This window comes from Pan troglodytes, chromosome 10 (assembly GCF_028858775.2).
Source record: "Pan troglodytes isolate AG18354 chromosome 10, NHGRI_mPanTro3-v2.0_pri, whole genome shotgun sequence".
In the NCBI taxonomy this organism is placed as follows: domain Eukaryota; kingdom Metazoa; phylum Chordata; class Mammalia; order Primates; family Hominidae; genus Pan; species Pan troglodytes.
The window spans coordinates 84,899,171-84,920,529 of NC_072408.2; the positions used below are offsets into that span (position 1 = coordinate 84,899,171).

Genomic DNA, 21,359 nt, shown 5'->3' on the forward strand with positions numbered 1-21,359 from the left:
TGTCTTAAAACCACTTCTTTTTCCTGATAAATGCAATGCTATTTGTCTCTTGACATAAGTAAAGCTTTAAACATGGTCTTGGCCACATGTGGAAAGAAATACTGGTCACGTAAAATACCTGATATATCTTTCTATGTCTTCCCCTGATTTTTATATTTTTATATTTTTATTTTTATTTTTTAACTCTGATATTGATGGTGGCATTTATTTTCTAGACCTTCAGCCTTACTCCCGGAATGATATTTTTAAACATCAATTAAAGCCCTTAGCTAGACACTCTCTGCATTACGCCAGTTTCCCCTTAATGTAGGATGTCCCAATTTGAAATTCCTCATTTCCTCTTGACTTTGTGAAATACAAAACCCAGAGCAAAACATTGCTTCTTTCCCTCTTTACTTCCTACTTGCCTAACAATGAGACAGGGACAGCCATGCAAATGGGGCTTTCCGATGATAAAGTAATTTTAACACTAACTAAAATATTGGTGTTTCCTATGGTGGGCTGCTAATTACAAAATACATTTTTCCTCCTAAAGAAAAAAACTGGGCCAAGGCAAACAGCTCAGTGATAGCAAATAAAATGTAACCATTTCCCTATGGTTTTGCTGTTATATGCTATTATAGACAGCATACGTAAAGACCAGTAAGGGTTCATTTTTCCACCTAAAATGTCGGGCTTCCTGTAAAATCTTTGATTCTAGTTTCAGCACTTCTAAGGTAAATGGGCATCTTCACATGTCATTTATAAAACTTCTAATGAATGAATTATATTAAAATAGATAAACAACCTATAGTTTTAATGAATGTATCCTAGATTGTATGCTCATATGTAAGGATTCTAAATACCAACTTGATAACCAAACCAAACATAGTGCAAACAGGTTATCATTTATTAACCACAACCACCTTCCACAAAACTGGTCATTTTTTAATTATTAAGATAATCTGCAACAAGTTGGCCATTTAGCCATCAGCCTATTTCTTCAGCATTTAGACATTAATCCCAGATCCAGAAATAAAGTCAAGTAACTATTTATAACCAAGTAACATTCAAATCAAAACTAGATGAAAGATTGGTTAGTTGCATAGCTATAACCAAAATGCAGTTTTAATATTTTACTCTAATCTATATTTTAACTGAAGTCAATAAAATTTTCACTATGGAAATACACTAGAAAATACGCAATTTCTTATTCTTTTTAAGCAGATTTATTTATTGTACATGTTCAGTCTTTGAAATAGGCCAATTTTATTTATGTTATGTTATGTTACTTATTTGTTTTGAAATAGAGCCTCACTCTGTCGCCCAGGCTGGAGGGCAGTGGTGCCATCTCAGCTCACTGCGTCCTCTGCTTCCCGAGTTCAGGCAATTCTCATGCCTCAGCCACCTGAGTAGCTGGGATTATAGGAGCGGACCACCATGCTGGGCTAATTTTTGTATTTTTTGTAGAGATGAAGTTTCACCATGTTGGCCAGGCTGGTCTCGAACTCCTGACTTCAAGCGATCTACCCGCCTTGGCCTCCCAAAGTGTGGGGATTACAGGTGTGAGCCGTGGCACCAGCCTGAAATAGGCCAATTTTTAAAATGGGAGTATTCCTACATTAAAATGGCCAAATAAAGACTTTTTCTAAAATAAACTTTAAACTAATTTTGGATAAATATGTTTTGCCTTTGAGCCTTAATAAAATGCATTAATGAATATTAAGCTGTAAAAAGTACATGTTAACTACATAGCTATAGTGTATAATATTAATATTAATTAGTGCCTTCCAGTAAATTACTAGATTAAAATAAATTTTTAATATAAGACACTGAGCTTTTTGTTTTCTTGACAATAGAACTGCAAGCAATAGCAAATTGCTCTAATCCTTTCAAGTACATTTAAGAAAGTTTATGACCTATTGAAGAGAAAAGTAGATCTAGTGGGTGATACTGGCTTCATTATGGTTAATTAATTGATCAGTAGAATGTCAGAAATGCTAAGAAAACCAAAGAGCTACACCAGAGAGAAAATGTGTTAATGTAAATTTTAAGGCAAGTTAATTAGCGATATATAATAAAGATGTATATAAGTTCATGATTTACCTGTTTGTCTACAATTTTAGATGATTTTTTGATACTCATATTTAAATCGGTAGCTTTTCCTATAGATTTTAATTTTTGTTTAAATTCCTCTTCGTTAAATTAAATAAAATAATAAAATACACTTTTTAACAGTTTTCTCTTCTGCAGCTGCTCTAGGTCATTGGTGGCCATTGAGCCATAACTAGTCTATATTTGTTTTGGGTTTTGTTTCATGTGTCTGACTCAACTAAATTTTTAAATAATTTGTAGTAACCAACTTTGCAAATTCCGGGTTTGTCTTTAAATGTCAGATCTGGCAACGCTGCCTTGACATTTCTGCCTAGAAACTATTGGCTCTAGGCAGTCAGTGCCTGTCTGCTTCAGACTGTTGACTGAAATCCCCATTCATTTTCATGCCCTATCTGGCCCTTGCTGGCATATGAGTTTGCAACCTTTGGTGATTTGCAGAAATTGTCTATGTTAGAAAATCATTAATATCTAGATTCAAACATATTTCTAAATAAAGCTTTAAATTATTATGGTAACTTTAAATGTATTTATTCTAATTTTTTTCATTAAATTGCTCTTCATCATATAAATATATAATTTTTATACAACTGGATGAGTTTGGCAGAAGAATACCAACTTTTCATATTCTTTGTGGCATTAAACTTTAACTTGTACACATGGAAATAAATAATCCTTAAAATGACTTATGACCACATAAATGCCTTAGCACATGTGGTTCATATTTGGAGATTTCTCATATTTGTTCAATATAATTTATTTTGTTTGTTTATCCACAGTACTTAAGAAAACTTCTATAGTCAACATATATACTGTAACTGGCCTCTACACAGCATAAGCAATTACCTTACATGGCTATTACCGATAAAGTTAAAGTTGTATAAAGCCTTTGGATGCTTTTGATTTCAGTGCTAAATAATGGAGTACACATAGAAGAAAACATTTTAGCTTTGGTTTGAGTGATCAAATTTTAGGTCAGCCTTTTTACATTCATGTTATATCATCCCCATTATGCATATCCTGTGTATTTAATTTTGATCATTTGATGTCCTAAAGGAAGAAAGCTATAATTCTGCAATTTTAATTAATTTTACACTTTGCTTATCCACATGCCAGAGATTATAAAAGAAATCCCTAAACTTATCCCACTTAGTTGTTGATATCCTCTTCCTGTATTTTTAGAGAGGCCATTTCTTATTTTCTCTAGACATAGCTTTTCATTCCTTCTTGTTACCAATTGTGAATTCCTTAAAATAGAGATGATAAAATTTATAGCCTTTTAAATACCTAATTTATGATTTCTAAAAGATGATATAGCTTAATTTCATTAAAATATTCAAATAAATGATACTAGAATCAATTAAGTTTTAAGCAAACATTCATATATCTTTCTTCACATGTGTAAATGGGAAATAAACATGCCTTTTTATTAAAAATAATTTGAAGACAAAAGATAAGTATTAAACAATGTTTTATACCATCTCTGTCAATTGGAAGTTGTCACTCTAACTTAGCCAGAGCAGATCTATCTCATTTTGCATGTGATATCATAGCAAAAGTCTAATCAGTTGCATAGGGAAGGAAAAACTAAGATAGTATTTAATCAATAGGATTCAGAGGAAAATTATGCTAATGTGATTTAATCTATTTTCTAGTAATCCTATCACTAAACTGTCATTGAATGGTACTGCATTAGAAAGGAACTCAAATATGTGTGATGGCAATGGACATCTTGTCACCTTTAGTTGGCCTTTTTCAATGAGTTAAGCATTATATGTGTGTTACCAAAAAATTATTTTTTATAGTTCAGAGAACCATTTTTGTTGGATGTGTAATTTGGAAGTTTTGTTTACATTATGTCCTTAGGGGTTTTCTTTGTTTTAACAGCATGCAGCTTGACAGAAATACACTACCCAAAAAGGGACTAAGGTATATATTCCTCTCAGCACAATTGCTACCTCTCTGTTGTTATGTAAACTTTGTGTGCTGTCTCTCTTCCTTCTTTGTTTGTTTGCAATGTAGCACATGACATTGAGGACGAAATCACTTTTAATTTTGATGGTTTCTCTGGCCCGAACAGTTGGTGAGATAGCCCCTTAGGTAGAGATACTAGTAGAGATTGAGGCTGTCCCTCAAATTAAATAAATTCCAATGTGAATATCACTATTTTGAAGAAATAATACTAAACAAACAAACAAACAAAACAAAAACAAACAAACAAAAAACTTGTCCCAGGCATTACTTTTTTGGGGGCAGCAACTTTGGTAGAATGCAGAACTCACTTCAACAAATTAAAATAAAATTAACTCTTCTAACTTTTGCCTATTAGAGTCATATGCATGCAAATATTCAAAACCCATGCAGTCTATAGATGTGGGCAGTTAATGTTGATAGGTTGAAGGATGCTACAATCTGAATCAAAGAAAACATATTTTCATCATCACAGGACAAATGCTGTAATTAAGGTGTGATTTTTATAGAATCCTTTTGATAAAATCTCAAAATTGTTTTAATTTCTATTTTGCAGGGGTACTGCTATCAGATCAATTTAAATCTGAATTAATCTAATATCATTTAATAATCTCAAAATAATTATTCCATCCATAATAAAAAATAAAATAAAAATTTAACTTATGGCCATCTTTTACTGTGTACTTTTATCTGAGGAAGAGATAGAATGATCTACTAATAGAGGTATAACACTGTATGTGTATGAAAAGTTGGCTACTTTTGGTGCTAAGAATTTACTTACAAAAAGAAAAAGAATATACTTAGTTTGGTGAAACACTGAATAATGGCGAAACTAGGTCTTTCTCCATTATTTTTTTTCTCTCCAATTTTTCAGCAATAGCAAATAGCTGGCAATTATTCCATTTTAATATTTTGATCCAGAAATTTATGTTCCAGTAAAGCGAGCACATCTCCCTCCTTATTTTTGTAATCTAGGCATGATGTCAAGTGGCAGTTTAACAAAAGAACTGTTTTTCCTTTAAAAAAAAACAACAACAAAAGCTGCCAATATGTATTCCATTTCCCTATGCCTTCTGTGACCATCCTTCATTTCCCTTGGCCCTGGCCCGCCACTGTCCTCCATTTGTAGTCCATGTTTTCACCCTCTTTACATCCTTTCTTGCCCTGTGCTTTTGAGTTCTCAATTAACTTGGCTGTCTGCTCATTGCTTATGATTTCCAACTGCATATCTGATAGAAGCATAATTTTCTCCTCAAAACCCTTTATCTTATTTTTTTCCCTATGTGATTCAAACAGATGGCGTAAGATCATCTGGAAGAACTGAGCAATTATAATTAGATTCAATCTGTTTGAAATTGTTCATTCTGAATAGTAACCTCCTCTGAATTGTTTTCCTGTCCTGGCATTGCCTTGCCCTTATAGATGTGCTTAAGTGTCATAGCTGTGCTGTTTTGCAGATATACCCCATCATCTCGGCAGGCCAACCAAGAAGAGGGCAAAGAGTGGTTGCGTTCTCATTCTACTGGAGGCCTTCAGGACACTGGCAACCAGTCACCTCTGGTTTCCCCTTCTGCCATGTCATCTTCTGCAGCTGGAAAATACCACTTTTCTAACTTGGGTAAAATATTCTAAAATATTGATTTTGTTTTGTTTCTTTCACCACCCACTCTAACAGAAACCCTGGAATCTCTCCATAACACAACACGTTTTCATTTAAAGGGCGGGATAAAGGCACTTTAACAGTACCTTTCATTTGTGTCATTGTTTACTCTTCACAGAAAAATCTCCAAACATTATGCTATTTATTGCTCATGACAAATGCTTAACATAGATTAATACTGTGGTTGTTTTCTAGTCTAGGCTCCAGAGGCTCAGAAAGTTCACTTGACTTGAAAAAGTCTTACCATTACTAAGGGTTCAAGGCAGTAATCAGTTCAGAACATCTGACTTTAATCCCAGGGGCCTTTCCATTCCATTTAAGAATCCTCTTAAAAAACAGGAAGGCATCTCCTTATTTGTCTGAAATATTAAAACATCCTTAAAACAAAATTAGTAATCTTTTGTAGAAAATAGAAACAATTAGGAAGAAAAAAATATGTAATTCCATGACTCAAAGTTAACTTCTTTTAACACTGTTAAAGTTAAAACTCCTTAAAATGCATACAAGAATTTCTGTTAAGACAATACTCTGAACATTTTCAAATAGATACAATGAAAAATAAATTACCAACTTAGTCATTGGGTTACTTTGTATTTAACATCATTTGTATGAAATATGAAATCATTTGCATAAAATTTCATTAAAAGCACTCTGACTAACAAAATAATTAAAGAAAACTAAACATGCCAGATACCATTTAATAGATTCAATGACTTTAAAAATATATTTATCTTCTATAAAGTCACATATAAAGTATTCTCATTATTTTTATGGTAAATATTTTTATTATTAGTTTATCGGAAAAACTTGTACATAAAGATGAGTATTGATACATAATCTTAATAGAGCCAGAGACGATCATTCCTTCTAGAAAAACACATCTCTGAATTTAGGACAGAAGACAACGAAACAAGAAATTTCACTTTATAATTTACCTTTGTCAAACTATCCCAGAGCACATCAATTCCATCATGAAAGTACTCCTTTGACATTATATAAAAAATTAGTAATAGAAAACACACAATCCAAAACCTTATACTTTCTAAACTTCAAGTTAATCATCAACTTCTCTTAGATTTTTGAAGACCTGAAAATAAACATAATTTCAAATAACAGAACTCAAACACCATATACATTGGTAATGAGGCACAACAGTCAATTTTGAGACTTGTATTTTCCAGGTTTTAGCTGAATAATCTTCACTGCTTTCTTAGCTTTTTGCCAGTCTAGTTTGGGGACTATTTTGCCTTACTGGGCCTAAACAGAGTGTAATATTAAAATATGTTAATAAGCCATACTGAGAATAAGATAAATGCAGGTTTCTAACTCCTTAGGGACACAAGTGGGGACAACACATTCCATGAACACAGGTGAATGAATGCCCCTAGTTTCTCTGAGTTGGACAATTTCATGCGATCAATTTTTTCTCTGAGGCCAAAGTCTCTGGTTTGATCTTCCTAGCAGCTTCCAGAACAGAAAGTGAGTTTACTTTGTCTCCATATTCTTTTTCTCCATGCTCGGGAATCCCCTGCTTTCCTGATCCCACCACAAAAACTCCCCTGAGGATGAAGCCTTGGCTTTCCAGGCTTCCAGGGAAGCCTCGATTCCTGGCTGGAGGTAGTTGTACCACACTCCCAGAGGGCTAAATCCCATAAATATCATCTTCTGTCTTTGTAGATCATAGAACTTTTTATTATCATCCAGGAAGATTTCTCTTTTGAAACAAGGCTGGAAAAACTTTATGTCAGTCCTGACCTGCTCTTTAATGACTGCATAGAGGGAGATGCCCAGCTTATCCAACTTGGGTTGCAGGGAGGACAGATCTGCAGCCCCTCTTGCCAGAGAAAACAGCCTGGCACAGCCACAATCACAACTCCATTCTTCTCCCGATAGCTCCTTTGCTTTGAAACTCATTGGTTACTTCTCCAGTGTTTTCAGGTCTATATTCTCCAGGTACTCCAGCACCTCTTTCCAGGGCTTGGACAAAAATACATCTGTGTTGGCCAGCATCAGTGCCAAGGCAGCAGCCTCCAAGGGCTCCTGCACCCATGGACCGCATCCACACAGAGAAGCACCTTGGGTCCTCAAGTGCCTCCCTCTTCTTCCCTTCTCCCAAACCTGAAGCCCAGACACTAAGGGGTCAAACCCTCCTGGGCCCTGAGGGTTCCAAGGGCCTCATTACTTTTTCTTTTTTTCACTGGAAAAAAAATTCTAATCATGCACCTACAGAAGATTGACATTTTTCAGTAAGTTGGACTTTCCAGCTTTCAGCCAGGACAAGACTCAAGGCTATGTCTTTTCTATTGCAACCCTTCCCACTATATTGAGTAGGGCTTTTAGCAATTGAAAACAATTATTTTGGTCATGGTTTCATATAAGCTAATGATTTCATATTAAACACCAAGTTTTTGTTTCCTAACCTATATAGTGATAAGAGAATTTACCTATAATGCCAAAGAATGTATAGCTTTTATTTGCTTTAAGATGCAGTTGATTTTTTAAAAAAGCAAAAAGCCTAACACTTTAACGTCAAAAAATGAATTTAAAATGTTTGCGTAGGTCATAGGAATATGAAAAAATTTTATACAACATCTAAAACACACCCAAATCACCTAAAGTGCTATAAGCTTGCTAAGTACTTCATGTCTCCTATCAATTCTTTCATTAATTGACATTAATTTGATTAGTTGACTCCTTCTTCTATTTTTCCTCACCATTATTATTCTGATTAAATCCACCTTCATTATTCCTTAGGAACAAAAAGACTCACCACTTAACTATGTCTGACATTGGTGAAGTCGTTTAAACTTAATTTTCTTATCTCTTGAATGGATACATAATACCTAGGTCATATTGTAAAGAATGACGGATATAGTGTATGTAAAGATGGAGAAGTGTGTAAGACTTGACAGATCCTGCCAAATCATTATTTTCACTGGAAAGCATGTCTCACACGATCATAGAGTAGCATTCATCAGATATGCCTGAGCTTTGTCTACATTTAATTGAGTAGTAATTCGCAAGACAGTAACCACAGGATTTTATGTAAAAGACATTCACAGATTGTGTTTTTGAAAGATTGTATTTTTGAAGTACAAAACTATGACATTGTTATCAAGGACTCATTTACCACAAATATCAAATATTTGTGCAAAGATAAGTGTATGCTAAGATTTGCATAAATTAAAGTTAACATGGCAACTGAAGCCAACATGTCCATGGTCACAATGTGTTAAAAAATGAATGGTTCTGTAGCACACTTGGGAATGTATTTTATTACATAGTTTTCAGAGTTAAAACACAATTAATAAATGAAATGTGAATTATACTTTTACTGACAACAAAGCTCTCTGTAGAGCTTTAATGTTCTAATGAATTAGAAAACCACTGATCAAATACATCCCTTACATTTCATTGCTATAGAAACCAAGTCTGAAAGGTCAAGTTTACCTTTCTAGGATGTGGGTTTCCCCCCTTAATCTATTGTGGTTTATATCAGAGATCTCTCAGCTGTGTCAGACAGGCCATGACTTAAGTGACACTGCCCTCTTGATTCTCTTCATACTTTTCCAACTACAGTTCTTTCTCCTGGGGTTGCTCATCTTAACATAGCTGTATCATTTATTGTAGACACAAGGTCACTTTTGAGAGTGAATGGGACTATATTAATAATTGTTCCAGGTATTAGGTGCAAACCCTGGGCAATGCAATTCATCCTCCATCTCCTCCTTATATTTATGTGTTTACCAAGTTGTTTTTCCTGTAGACTTTTTTTTATCCTAAACCCTTTTTCTATGTTCTCATTCACAACTTTAATTCTAATCTCTCAAATCAACATTTCACTTTCTATCTGAGACCTTTTTCAGCTCTAAAACTAAAATCCCATCAGTGTGCTAGACCATATAGCCACCTGAAATCAAAGTCTTTTCTTAAGTTCTTTCCTTCTATTTGTCTTATAATTTCATGTATCATCCTTCTCTCTACTCTAGCACAAAATCTGTGTAATCAATAGTCTTACTTGAAACTGTGCTCTTCATATTGTACATTTTCGATAGACAGGAACCTGTGATTTTATCTTCAGAATATCTCCTACATCTGTCTCTCATTTTCAGGGACATTGTCCTTGCTGAAGCTTTTTTAACTATAGACAATTGCAGCAGATTTTAAATTGATCTTACTCTGTCGACTCCCTTATGTTTCAACATTTTCACCCATTGAAAGGTATAAAAGAAGATATTCCTGTCCATGTCAACATAATCTCATGTACCTCTCCAGATCTTAGAAACACGTATGGCTTCAAATCAGGCATTTTGAGATCTTTATGCTGTATGGTTTCAGAGTGGAAAAAATGATTGATTCAAAAACATAATATTTGAAGAGTTTTTATTGTATTTACAGTTCACCTGAACCTCTGTTCATTGGGCAAGAAAATGAGTACTCTTAAAATGCAATAATAAATTAAAGTTACTTTATTATTAAATTTTAAATATATATATATATACTTACCTTAAATATGTCCTCTTGTTGTCTTTTAGCATCACCCATTTTTGATTTGACCATTATCTTTTCTGAATAATCAGTAAGATACAGGATTATTATTAATATTCAAAAGTTGCAGTATTCATGTTTTCTTTATTCTTTCTACCAATTAAAATGTGTTAATATATAAAATTTTTAGAAATTTTACTATAAAAAATCACAACATATATTAGAAAATTAAGATCACTACAATATGTCATATTTAGTAGACTACTGTGAGCTACTGCCACAGTAAACTATGGTTCGTGTGTCGTTCCCAGCATGCTAGCCCTAGTAGAAACCATTCCCATTCAAGAAAGACTAACAAAGTATAACTTACATAAATCAAAAAGTCTTTGGATGAAACTTCATTTGGGAAAATAACCCAATCGCTACCCTTCAATTTTTTATGAATAAAAAAATGGAAGAATAAAGGCCTCTAAGATCCATTCAAAGCCAGGAGACACACAAGAATTTCTAAATAGAAGAGAAACAGAAGAGGTCATAGTTCTTGTGAGCCACCTCATAACCTGGTGAGACTCATTGTCATGCCTCCACGCATGATAACAATCGCTCAGATTCATTTTTCATCTTGCCACAAGGGTTACATGCAGGAACATTAATGTCAACCTGTCACTTCTAATATCCATCTAATATTCTCTAAATTCGATGGATCCTTTTGCATACGGTGATTGTTAAACACCTTTGCATAGGAACAGTTTCTATGCTTTTGTACTCAAATCTTCCTCTACCTTGAATCCTTTCCCATCTTCGTGTTCAACCTTCAATCTTCTCAGAATAAACTCCTGTCTTCTATTCTTTCGGAAGCATAGAATCTCACTGTCAGAAGAGACCACATCTGGTTCAACCCTTCATCTCTTATGTAAAATTTTATGACATCTCTAGCTTCTTCTTTAAACCCACCAATGACAGAAACTACTAAAATCTAGAAATAACACCTTTGAAATTCTTTCTTTAAGAGATCAAATAAAATTTTCCTGAATCTTCACCTATTGTTCCTAGTTATATATATCCAGATTCTACAAAATAAGTCAAAGTTAGATTGCATATGACAGCTCTTCATATTTAAAACAATATAATAAACTCACTAGTTAATGTCTAGCTGTAGATGCAAAAGTAGAGAGTGACTTGGGGTTATTTAAAAACCCAGTCCAGCCAGACACATTGGATCATGCCGGTAATACCAGCAGCACTCAGGAGGCTGGGGCAAGAGGATCCCTTGTCCAGGAGTTAGAGGCTACAGTGAGCTATGATCGTGGCACTGCATACTCCAGCCTGGAAGACAGAGTGAGACCCTGTCTCACAATAATAGTATTTAATAATATCATAAAAACCCAGTCCACATTTATATAGGATCCTGTTTTCCTCAAGTTACTACAAATAAATATATAATCTTAATAAAAGGTTAGTGGCTTTGCCAAGATAGTGGCTTGGCTATGCAAATGCAATTTAAGACAAAGTTGGTAGCCCTCTTTTTCCTAATACATTGCCATATCTGTTTCTCTTCTATTTGGAAATTCTCGTGTGTCTCTTGGCTTCGAATGGATCTTATAGGCCTTTTATTCTTCCATTTTTTAGTCATAAAAAAACTGAAGGGTAGTGATTGGGTTATTTGCCCAAAGCAGATGGAAAGCAAAACTACCACTAGAAGCTCTTTACTAATTTGTGTTCCATTCAAAAAATTATCTTTGTATGTCTTACATTTGTCTTCTACTGTATAGTTTTTCTTGTTCTATTTTACATATTAACTTTTCTCCTTCTTCAGACATCTGCCCTACTGGCTACTCTTGAAATCAGAGACTGTGTCATATTTTTCCTTCTATTCAACTACAACATCTAAAAGCAGATCTGTCATAGTTATTAACTTAATTGAACACTCTTAAATAGTTAGGTGTAATTTCCAATGCAGAAGCTATCAAAAGGGTTTGTAAATGCAAACTATTCCCTTTAAAATCTATCCTAATCCTCATTAATGTTTCATCTTGATAGAGCTAAGTATTATGTATTGAAATTGTAGAAGTACACTTCACTTGGATATCTCTGCAATCATTTAGGTAAGAATTATACAAAGCCAAAAAGCAAATAAAATATCCTCCCAACCCTATAGATACGTATACTTAAAATGATGCACTTGCAAATTTGTTTAATACTTCATTAATTTAAACAAGAGTAAATTCATACTGTGAACCAAGAATAGGGTGACTTACCCCAATCTTGCCACCTTAAACATAAACATTTTAAGTCTTCAGTGTCCTACAGTGTACCTACTGGCTGTTGTCACTAATCAGACCGAAATGGTACTAATGGTCACTGCAGGCTGAAGGAATATGCTTGAAAGATAGGCAGATCCTCTCCCTCTCCCTTTTTTACTTTTTTCGCCTTTCCATCCTTTCTTCTTTTTTTCCAATAGATTATGCACTTTGGAGATTCATATTTTCTTCCTTTTCCATTACATTTTAAATATGTGATTCTTAGTCCTATGCTTCCTTTTACTCCAATCAATAACTGGCTCTATCAGAGGGTTGTTCGGTGTGTTAATTCGGTTAATACCAGAATTATCAAGCACAGTGCCTTCCAAATGTGAGATACTTCTCTCCGGTTACCTCTGGGTTTACTTTTCCTGTTTTACATTGTTTTGAGAGCCAGTACTTGTATTAAGAAGAAGTTTAGTGCCTGTGTCACAGAAAAAATCTTAGTAAATTTTGAAGTGATGTCAGAGCAACTCTAAGCCACTGACGGATTCCGCAGGGTTTTGAAAATACTCGTTAGTTCCTTTTATATCTTAAGAGGCTCCTGCCTGCTTTCTCATATACCAGTAACAAACTTGCTTTTCTTAAATATGAGCATTTAGAATATCTTTCTCAATTTTTCTGTTTTGCTTTTATTCCAAATTTCACAACTATATTGTTTTCCAATGTAGTTGTACATACAATCAACCAAATCTTTCCTTAAATTGATGACTACCAGGTGAGGACTCTTTGGCAATAAGCAATAAGAAAATAAATTGTTATTAAAAATTACAGACTTAAGATACTTCTTTGGAAATATAACATGTTTGTGACTTTTGACCATCTCATCGTGATATGCTCATCTTAAACAGAGTAGAAAATCATTTCATATAATTAACTTTATGGTGGGCTGCAGATACCATGTATGTTACATTGTGTTTAGTTATAAAAATGTTTATTATACACTATTTCCTTATAATCTAACTTTGATAATAATGATGGTCCTAATCATGAACTTACATCAATTAAGAGCTTGAAGTGACTGAGAGTATTTGCCTGGAAGCATTTAAAGCCCTTCTTGGGAAATTTAGATGTTTTATATTTTACTTTCTTTTTGATTTTGCTTTTTCCATTAAAGTGATGACTATTTTTAAAGAGAAAACCGAAAACTCTAGAAAGACCATCTTTTCTTCATAACAGGTAGCAGAAAACACCATGTTATTACATTTCTAGCAAGAGCAGTAGAGGTGACTTGTTGGTTTTGTGTACTGTTGCTTTAGAAATTGACGTAAGGCTTGCCATAAAAGTGCCAGAGGAAAAGAGGGACGCAATGGGATCTGTTATTGAACATTTCAGAGGCAGACTCTTACCTTAAATAGGGACTCACTATACATTCATGTTTTCATAAGTATTGGGATCATGTTCTTACTTTCTATCAACCTGCTATTTTCATCTTTCAAGCTTAAGAGTAATAGGCTCTGTGTGCTTTGTTTTTCAGTGAGCCCAACAAATTTGTCTCAATTTAACCTTCCCGGGCCCAGCATGATGCGCTCAAACAGCATCCCAGCCCAAGACTCTTCCTTCGATCTCTATGATGACTCCCAGCTTTGTGGGAGTGCCACTTCTCTGGAGGAAAGACCTCGTGCCATCAGTCATTCGGGCTCATTCAGAGACAGCATGGAAGAAGGTAAGCGTTGGGGGGGATTAAAGATGAAGTCACTTTATTTAAACCCTGAGAGGGAAACCATCGTGTCACTCACATCACAAAGATTCCTGAAGAGGAAAATAAACTAGTGTAATTATCATTTGGGAAACTAGAAGCTTGAAGAAGTTTTATTCTGTATTATCTTCTATTTCTTTATGTATTTGGAAATATGCCAGAATTTGTTTATATTAATACTTGGCTGTAGAAGAGTTTAGACTAAATCTACTTTTCCAATACAGAAATATACATATAAACTATTTTCCCAGGTGCATCAAATATCAGAGCAAATGTTTTGTTTGACATTTTGGTTAAAGAGCCATAAAGACACACAAACCAGAAACATTATTTTATGAAAATGCCACATGTTGCTGACTTTTATTCCCAGGAATTCCCTCTGGTGCTAATTTTTTATTATATCATTTTAGAATTCATATTGTACCTACTTTTTTGCTTTGTAAGTCACTATTTCTTCATACAATGGCAATAAAATTGTCACCTAACCTAATAAATATCTTTATAGTTATATAGTTCTATGTAAATACTCCAAATAAATCAGCTTGAAAACCTCAGGAAGCTGAGTTGATGCTCAAATATATATATTTTTGTAAACTGTAGAAGCTCAAATGTCAAATTTAACAATAATTTGAGAGACTTTTCTCTTTGATTTAATGAATTTTTTTAGTATCCATAAAGAAAACTTACAGCATACATATTATAAAGCATGTCAGCTAAGGATAAAATAAAACTAGACATACAAACTCAAACTGATTAGAATGAAATTATTAACCCTAATAATTATGTTTAAAAGAAAAGTCTCCAAATCTTGAGACATACCAGAGTTTAAGTCTTTAGCCATCCATTTACTTGTGGTATAAACTTAGGCAAGTTTCTTAACCTTCTTATCTCTAAGTTCTGCATCTGTAACTTCTTAGGTTTGTCACAAGGATGAAATATGAGAACAAAGAATAATTCTGTTCCATGATCTTTTCCCTTCCTGCCTTCTTATTTAAAGTATCTTCTGACTGAGGGGTTAGGCAGCAATGAAAATTGACTCGTGTTTTTCAGGTCACCACTATGGATTTAATATACTGGCACTAAATCAGTAGAGAATAGTTGTCATTGCCTTTTGCAATATTAACCAAACCACTAAGTTCACTGTGACAGACAGTGAATTATATCCAATGACTCCACTGATTTTATCCATGTAGATAGACAAAATATAACTACTCTCAAATGTAAGGACCCTGCTTTCTGAAATGGTTCTGTTGCTCTCTTCACAGATAGGCTTCTTATAATACTCTTAAAATAATTTGCTAAGCATACAGATGGCTTTCTAGAGTGTGGCATTGATTTCTAGAGTGTGGCAAATAAAGTGATTTTTATATACTGGGAAATTCTGGCCTTCAATGTATCAGGATTAAATAATCTGAATTTCTGAAAGCTAGCCTAAGTGGGCAAGATGGCTTTTTTGTGCTCACGCATTGAATACTGAACTATTCTAGTTCTTAAATGGTGATCTAGATTCAAGACTTATTGAACTAGATTGAAGGGACTTTATTGATATCCTACCTAATGCTCACACTGACAGATGAAGAGACTGAGCCACATGTTCTAAGGTCATAAACAGAAAGAATGAGAATGAGATCGTCTAATTAATTGTCCACCTTTCCTATGGTACATCAGGGTAACACTTTAGTTTACGAGGGTATTATTAGAGATAGAAAGAATTTTTTTTTAAATAATTGACTCAAATACCAACATTTTGCACATTACATAGAGTAATAGCTTTGCCCAAGTTAGAAAACTGGGGGTTCTTCTTTATTCCTCTTTTGACCACATCTATATACTCAGTTTTAAAAAGGTTCTTCCTGGTATCCTTCAATTCCATCCCCATGTTTTCATCTACAAGCCTAGTGCAGCTATTCCAGCCGTCTCCTGATCAGGTCTTAAGCACCTCCCATATGTCCTTGTAGTGCCCACCATATTGATCTCAATAGCAATCACAGTACTCTATTGTAAATATCTTTTAAATTTTTATCTTCTCTTTGAGCTTTTGGGATTTTATCTTATTTATTTTTGTAGTTCCAGGATCTAGCAACAGCTTGTCACATCGTTCATACTCAACTAATGTTTGTTTAATGCACAATGAGCAGAAATAAACATACTACTCCATAGTAAAAAGAGGATGAACTTTTCTGCAAATATTAATCAGCACCATTTTATCCACCTTTTGGGTTTAGTACATTGGAAGTATGGGAGTATAAAGCAGAATGTCCAATGTTTACAGTGATATTTTGAAATAGATAAAAGCCAGTGCGACATTTCCATTCTCAATTTCTCTGAGACACCACCTTGAAAAAAAAAGTATTTTTCTCTTCCTAAAATTAGTAAAGGAACAGTAATTCCACATTTATAAGAGTATGATCAACACATCACAGATAATGTTGTAATAACACATTAGATAAAAGTGCTTATTTTCCTGAAATTATATGGAGAAAAAAATCTGAAAGTGGACCTTTGTTGGATACAAATGAAATAAATAAGGTACATACATTTTTTAAGGTTCGAAAGTTTATGGCAACTTTAGTTTGGGTTTCCATGCTATTCTGTTTATTATATGGGAATTTACTGTAGCTTTCAACATGTACGAAACAGGCTGGTAGGGCTCATGCTTGTAGGCTTCTGTCTAATAACTTGGCAACTGAGGTACTTTAGGGAGTATGGATGGGGCTCTTCCATGTCTCAACGTCCTGACTGCCAAAAAATTATAGCAGGCTGGTTCTCAGAATCTTATAGTTAGTTGTTATTACTTAATTTCCCTAACCACCCGTTCTTTACTTTTCTGTAAAGGCTGGAATTTTTGAGTAGACCTTATTGTTTTAACTCTATTGTTCTGTTTGTTTTCTCCAGTTCATGGCTCTTCATTATCACTGGTGTCCAGCACTTCTTCTCTTTACTCTACAGTAAGTAATGGCTGTTAAGAAAAACCTTGTGCTTTTGCCATGCACACAGATGATGAAATAGATCATTTTACTGTGAACAGATCACATTCATCTATGACTTGCACAGGAGTTGTGTAGCGAAATAACGGCATACTCTAAGCTGCCCAATACCCAATAAAGTGCCAGGTGCTCCACCTGCCATTCTTTGGTCACTTACATGTGCTTTCACTTGGCTTTTGTGCACTCATCATAATCAATGAGTGGATGTAGAATTCGATTTCATAAAACCTACTGAGGTATGACTTGGAGTCTCTGAAACCATGTATGTAGTCTGCTATGCTATCATTTTAGTAATGACGAGTTGTCCATGTTTTGTTCTTTGAGCCATGACTGTTAATTGTTCTATAGTATTTTCTTCTCATTTTTTATTTTTAAGTTTATTGTTGAGAGGATTATCGAAGGGTAAAAGCAGTAAGGGTAAAGGGTAAAAGCATAAAAGAACCAGAGATGTTTTTTTAAATATACCTTTTGAAAGAGTGTGATTTTTTTAACTTTTATTTTTATTTTATTTTATTTATTTATTTATTTATTTTTGAGTCGAGGTCTTGCTTTGTCACCCAGGCTGGAGTACAATGACACAATCATAGCTCACTGCAACCTTGAACTCCTGGGCTCAAGTTATCCTTCTGCCTCAGCCTGTCAAGCAGCTAGGACTACAGGCATGCACCACCATGCCCAGCTAATTTTTAAATTGTTTTAGAGACAAGGTCATTGCTATATTGACCAGACTGATCAATACCCATGGCCTCAAGCAATTCCTCCTGCTTTAGCCTCCCCAAGTGCTGGGATTACAGGTGTAAGCCAGCACACTTAGATAGAAACTTTATTTATTAAGAGAGAAATACCAGTGTTTCAAGTTCTTTTGCAAACGTGTGACATTATAATTCATTTTTGACAAGGAGAGTTTTTCTGTTTGGTAAATACAATTCTATCTTTTTAAAAAAAGTAGCCTACAGGAAGTTATATTTTATGAGAGAGTCTTTTTAGAGCTAGGTTAACAGTGAGGTATATTTAAAAGCAGCCTACTGAATCTCAATGGGACTTGAGTACTATGAATAAGCCTTAATCCGGTACTGTAAGGTTCATGAAAAGTTCATAGCCTCTGCTGTCACTGATCAACTGAGCATCATGGGCAGTATTTTTTTCACTCATTATCATTAGGTTCAAATGTTTGTTTGAACCTTCTCTTTATAGATTAATCTCATATATTTACTGCCTTACATAGTCATTCAAAATCTGACTGTTATTGGCAGAGGTAATATTTTTCTAATCTCTCCTTTCAATGATTAAAATTACCCATAGCTTCTAGAAATTAAGAAATCACGATTAGTTTTTAGGTAAATGTACTTTTTGTGCAAATGGATAAAGTGAGGAATGTGTAAACACACATGAAAAAAACACATAAAAGAAATATATTAAGACTTAGTGTTCCTCCTGTTGGGCCAGCACTGCCATTTGTTGGGGAATTGTATTCTGATTTAAACCATTGCCATTTACATCTATGTGTAACATCAAAAGATGTAGCATCATTATTATTCTAAATACATACAATAATTAATATTTGGATAAAGCTACCTTCATGAAACCTAAGAAAAACTAAATTAAAAAAAAAGAAAGAAAGAAAAATACACTTAGATAGAAGAAATAAGGTCTAGTGATTGGTAGCACAATAGAGTGACTATAGTTAACAATAATTTATTGTACATTTCAAAATAGCTAGAAAAGAAGATTTGGAATGTTCCTAACAGGAAGAAACGATATTCTTCCTAAATGAAGAATGGGATATTCCACTTTCCCAGATTTGATCGTTACACAGCATATGTTTGTATAATACCACATGCACCCCATAAATATATACAACTATTGTGTATCCCAATATTAAAGATTTTTTGAAAAAATTATTCCTCAAGAAAAGGATCATGAGTTTAAGAAAAAACAGATTACTAGTCTACCAGTGTCCAGTAGACCTTTCTGTGTTAATAAAAGTGTTCTGTATCTACACTATCTAATATAGTAACTATGAACCATATGTTGCTATTGATTATTTGAAGTATATCTGGCAAAGAGATGAATTGACTTTTTTATTTTAATTAATTTACATTGAAATAGCCACATGTGCCTAGCAGCTACTAGATTGGATAGTGCAAGTTTATAGAGAACACAAGGGGTACATTTGTAGATAGGAGTGGGATGTCAAAATGATGAGGATAATTAGAAAGCATACATGAGAAATATTGTTTTAAGAGTAGAATATGAAATGGGAACACAGATTAAAATAGAATATGTATATATATATATACACATATATGTGTGTGTGTGTGTATATATATATATATTTATATATATATATATATATATATATTTATATATATATATATATATATATATATATATATATATATATATAGGCCAATATATGGAGGTAGGGTATATCCTAGTGAAGTGAGTAAAGAATGGATTAGGTGATCGAGCCACATGAGAAGGTGATATTATTAGAAAATTGAAAGTTGTATTTGAGATGATGAAAATGATATATTTGAATTGACAAGTAAACTGTAGTAAAATAATTCAAATAAATGAATATTTGGGGAACTACTAAAGAGAAAAATCATAAAACATGAGGAGTCATTCTTTCCCCAGTCCGCCATGATCAGGCCTTAGGATTTAATTGGCAATGAGAAAATACCTATGAAAATGCTTTTTAAACTATCACATGAAAAAGCAACTTATTATTTTTCATGCCTTCTTAATAACTCTCAATAGAGATTTAGTTGATTTGCATTTTTGCCTGGTTCAATCAAGAAATTATTGCATGACATCAGGCAAGTTGCCAAATTTCTTTGGACTATACCTATAAAATAAAATTTGAAAATATTAGCTAGATCTATCCCATTTGTCTCCGGATGTCTGCAAAGTGGTTGGAAATCATAAGCCTAACCTGATCTGCAGAGGTGTTACCTTTGGCAAACTTATGGTTTTTGTGTTTGTTTTGAAATCTAAGGCCAAGCGCGGTGGCTCATGCCGGTAATCTCAACACTTTGGGAGGCTGACGCGGGTGGATCACTTGAGGTCAGGAGTTCGAGACCAGCCTGGCCAACATGGCAAAACCCCGTCTCTACTAAAAATACAGAAATTAGCCCGGTGTAGTGGCATATGTCTGTAATCCCAGCTATTTGGGAGGCTGAGGCAGGAGAATCGCCTGAACCTGGGAGGCTGAGGCTGTTGCAGTGAGCACCACTGCACTCCAGCCTGGGCGACAGAGCCAAACGCTGTCTCAAAAAAAAAAAAAAAAAAAAAAAGGAAAAGAGGGAGAGGGGAGGGAGAGGGAGAGGGAATCTAAGCCAACACTGTGAAATATTGTGAAATATGGAGCTTCTACCTAAAAATTCAAAATTTTAAATTCCTTTTAAAAATAATTGGAATATCTATGGAATATCTAGCAATACTAAGATGAAATTCCTCTGGGTTTTCAGTCACCTGTAATTGACACCTTTAGATGTTGGCATGGGCTCTCAGGAAGCCACAGCCTCCACCAATGCTTTTCTTCCTGACACTGAAGCTAAATTTGGGTGGCTAGTTTTCATTGTGCTGTTGCTTTCCTCATGGGAAAGAAATACCGTTTGCTATTTATATTGCTGTCAAATGGGAAAATGAAAGACAGCCAAGGAAGATCATGTGACTATTTAAATACTTCAAGTCCATTTATTCTTTATTAGCCTTGTCCTGTTAGGCATTTAAATTTTTGATCCCTGCAATAGATGTTTTTTGATTAACTGTATATTAAAAACTATATTTAACCTGTTTTGAATTTGAATTCTAAATTGTATTTTTTCATGAGAGCAAGTGTCATTTTTGATTCATTGTGGATTGTTTAACATGTTGCCTAACAAATAGCTAATACTAACGTCATAACTTTTTAATTAATAAATTTGAATGGATAAATGGCCACTTATTGGCTTACAGAATAAATAAAAACATTTTTATTCAGTCAAGTGTTTCATATTTTTTATCATCTCCAGGACATTGGGCTTGCTCAAAACCATTGTAAAAAAAAAATGGCAAATAATCCAGTTCCATCATGATATCATTAATCCCACACCTAAGCTACTGAAAAAAATATATTAATATTCTGGCTCATTTCTTTATTTTTATGGTAACACCCA

At 33.9% G+C, this 21,359-nt stretch overlaps 1 protein-coding gene and 1 pseudogene across 12 annotated transcripts in view; one reads left to right on the plus strand and one right to left on the minus strand.

The window, feature by feature from the left end:
* Nucleotides 1-21,359, plus strand: part of NAV3 (neuron navigator 3) — an 891,873-nt gene that overhangs the window by 801,275 nt on the left and 69,239 nt on the right. For 9 of the 12 annotated variants that reach the window (XM_016923897.4, XM_509234.8, XM_009425884.5 and 6 more), the window contains 4 exons: nt 3,979-4,020; nt 5,520-5,680; nt 13,988-14,176; nt 17,105-17,157. In XM_016923897.4, coding sequence (XP_016779386.3) covers nt 3,979-4,020; nt 5,520-5,680; nt 13,988-14,176; nt 17,105-17,157 — 445 coding nt within the window. The remainder of the gene's footprint in view (nt 1-3,978; nt 4,021-5,519; nt 5,681-13,987; nt 14,177-17,104; nt 17,158-21,359) is intronic. The other 3 variants (XM_009425885.5, XM_009425886.5, XM_009425891.5) reach the window with 1 other exon arrangement.
* On the minus strand, nt 7,131-9,768 carry LOC129136573 (peroxiredoxin-like 2A; annotated as a pseudogene).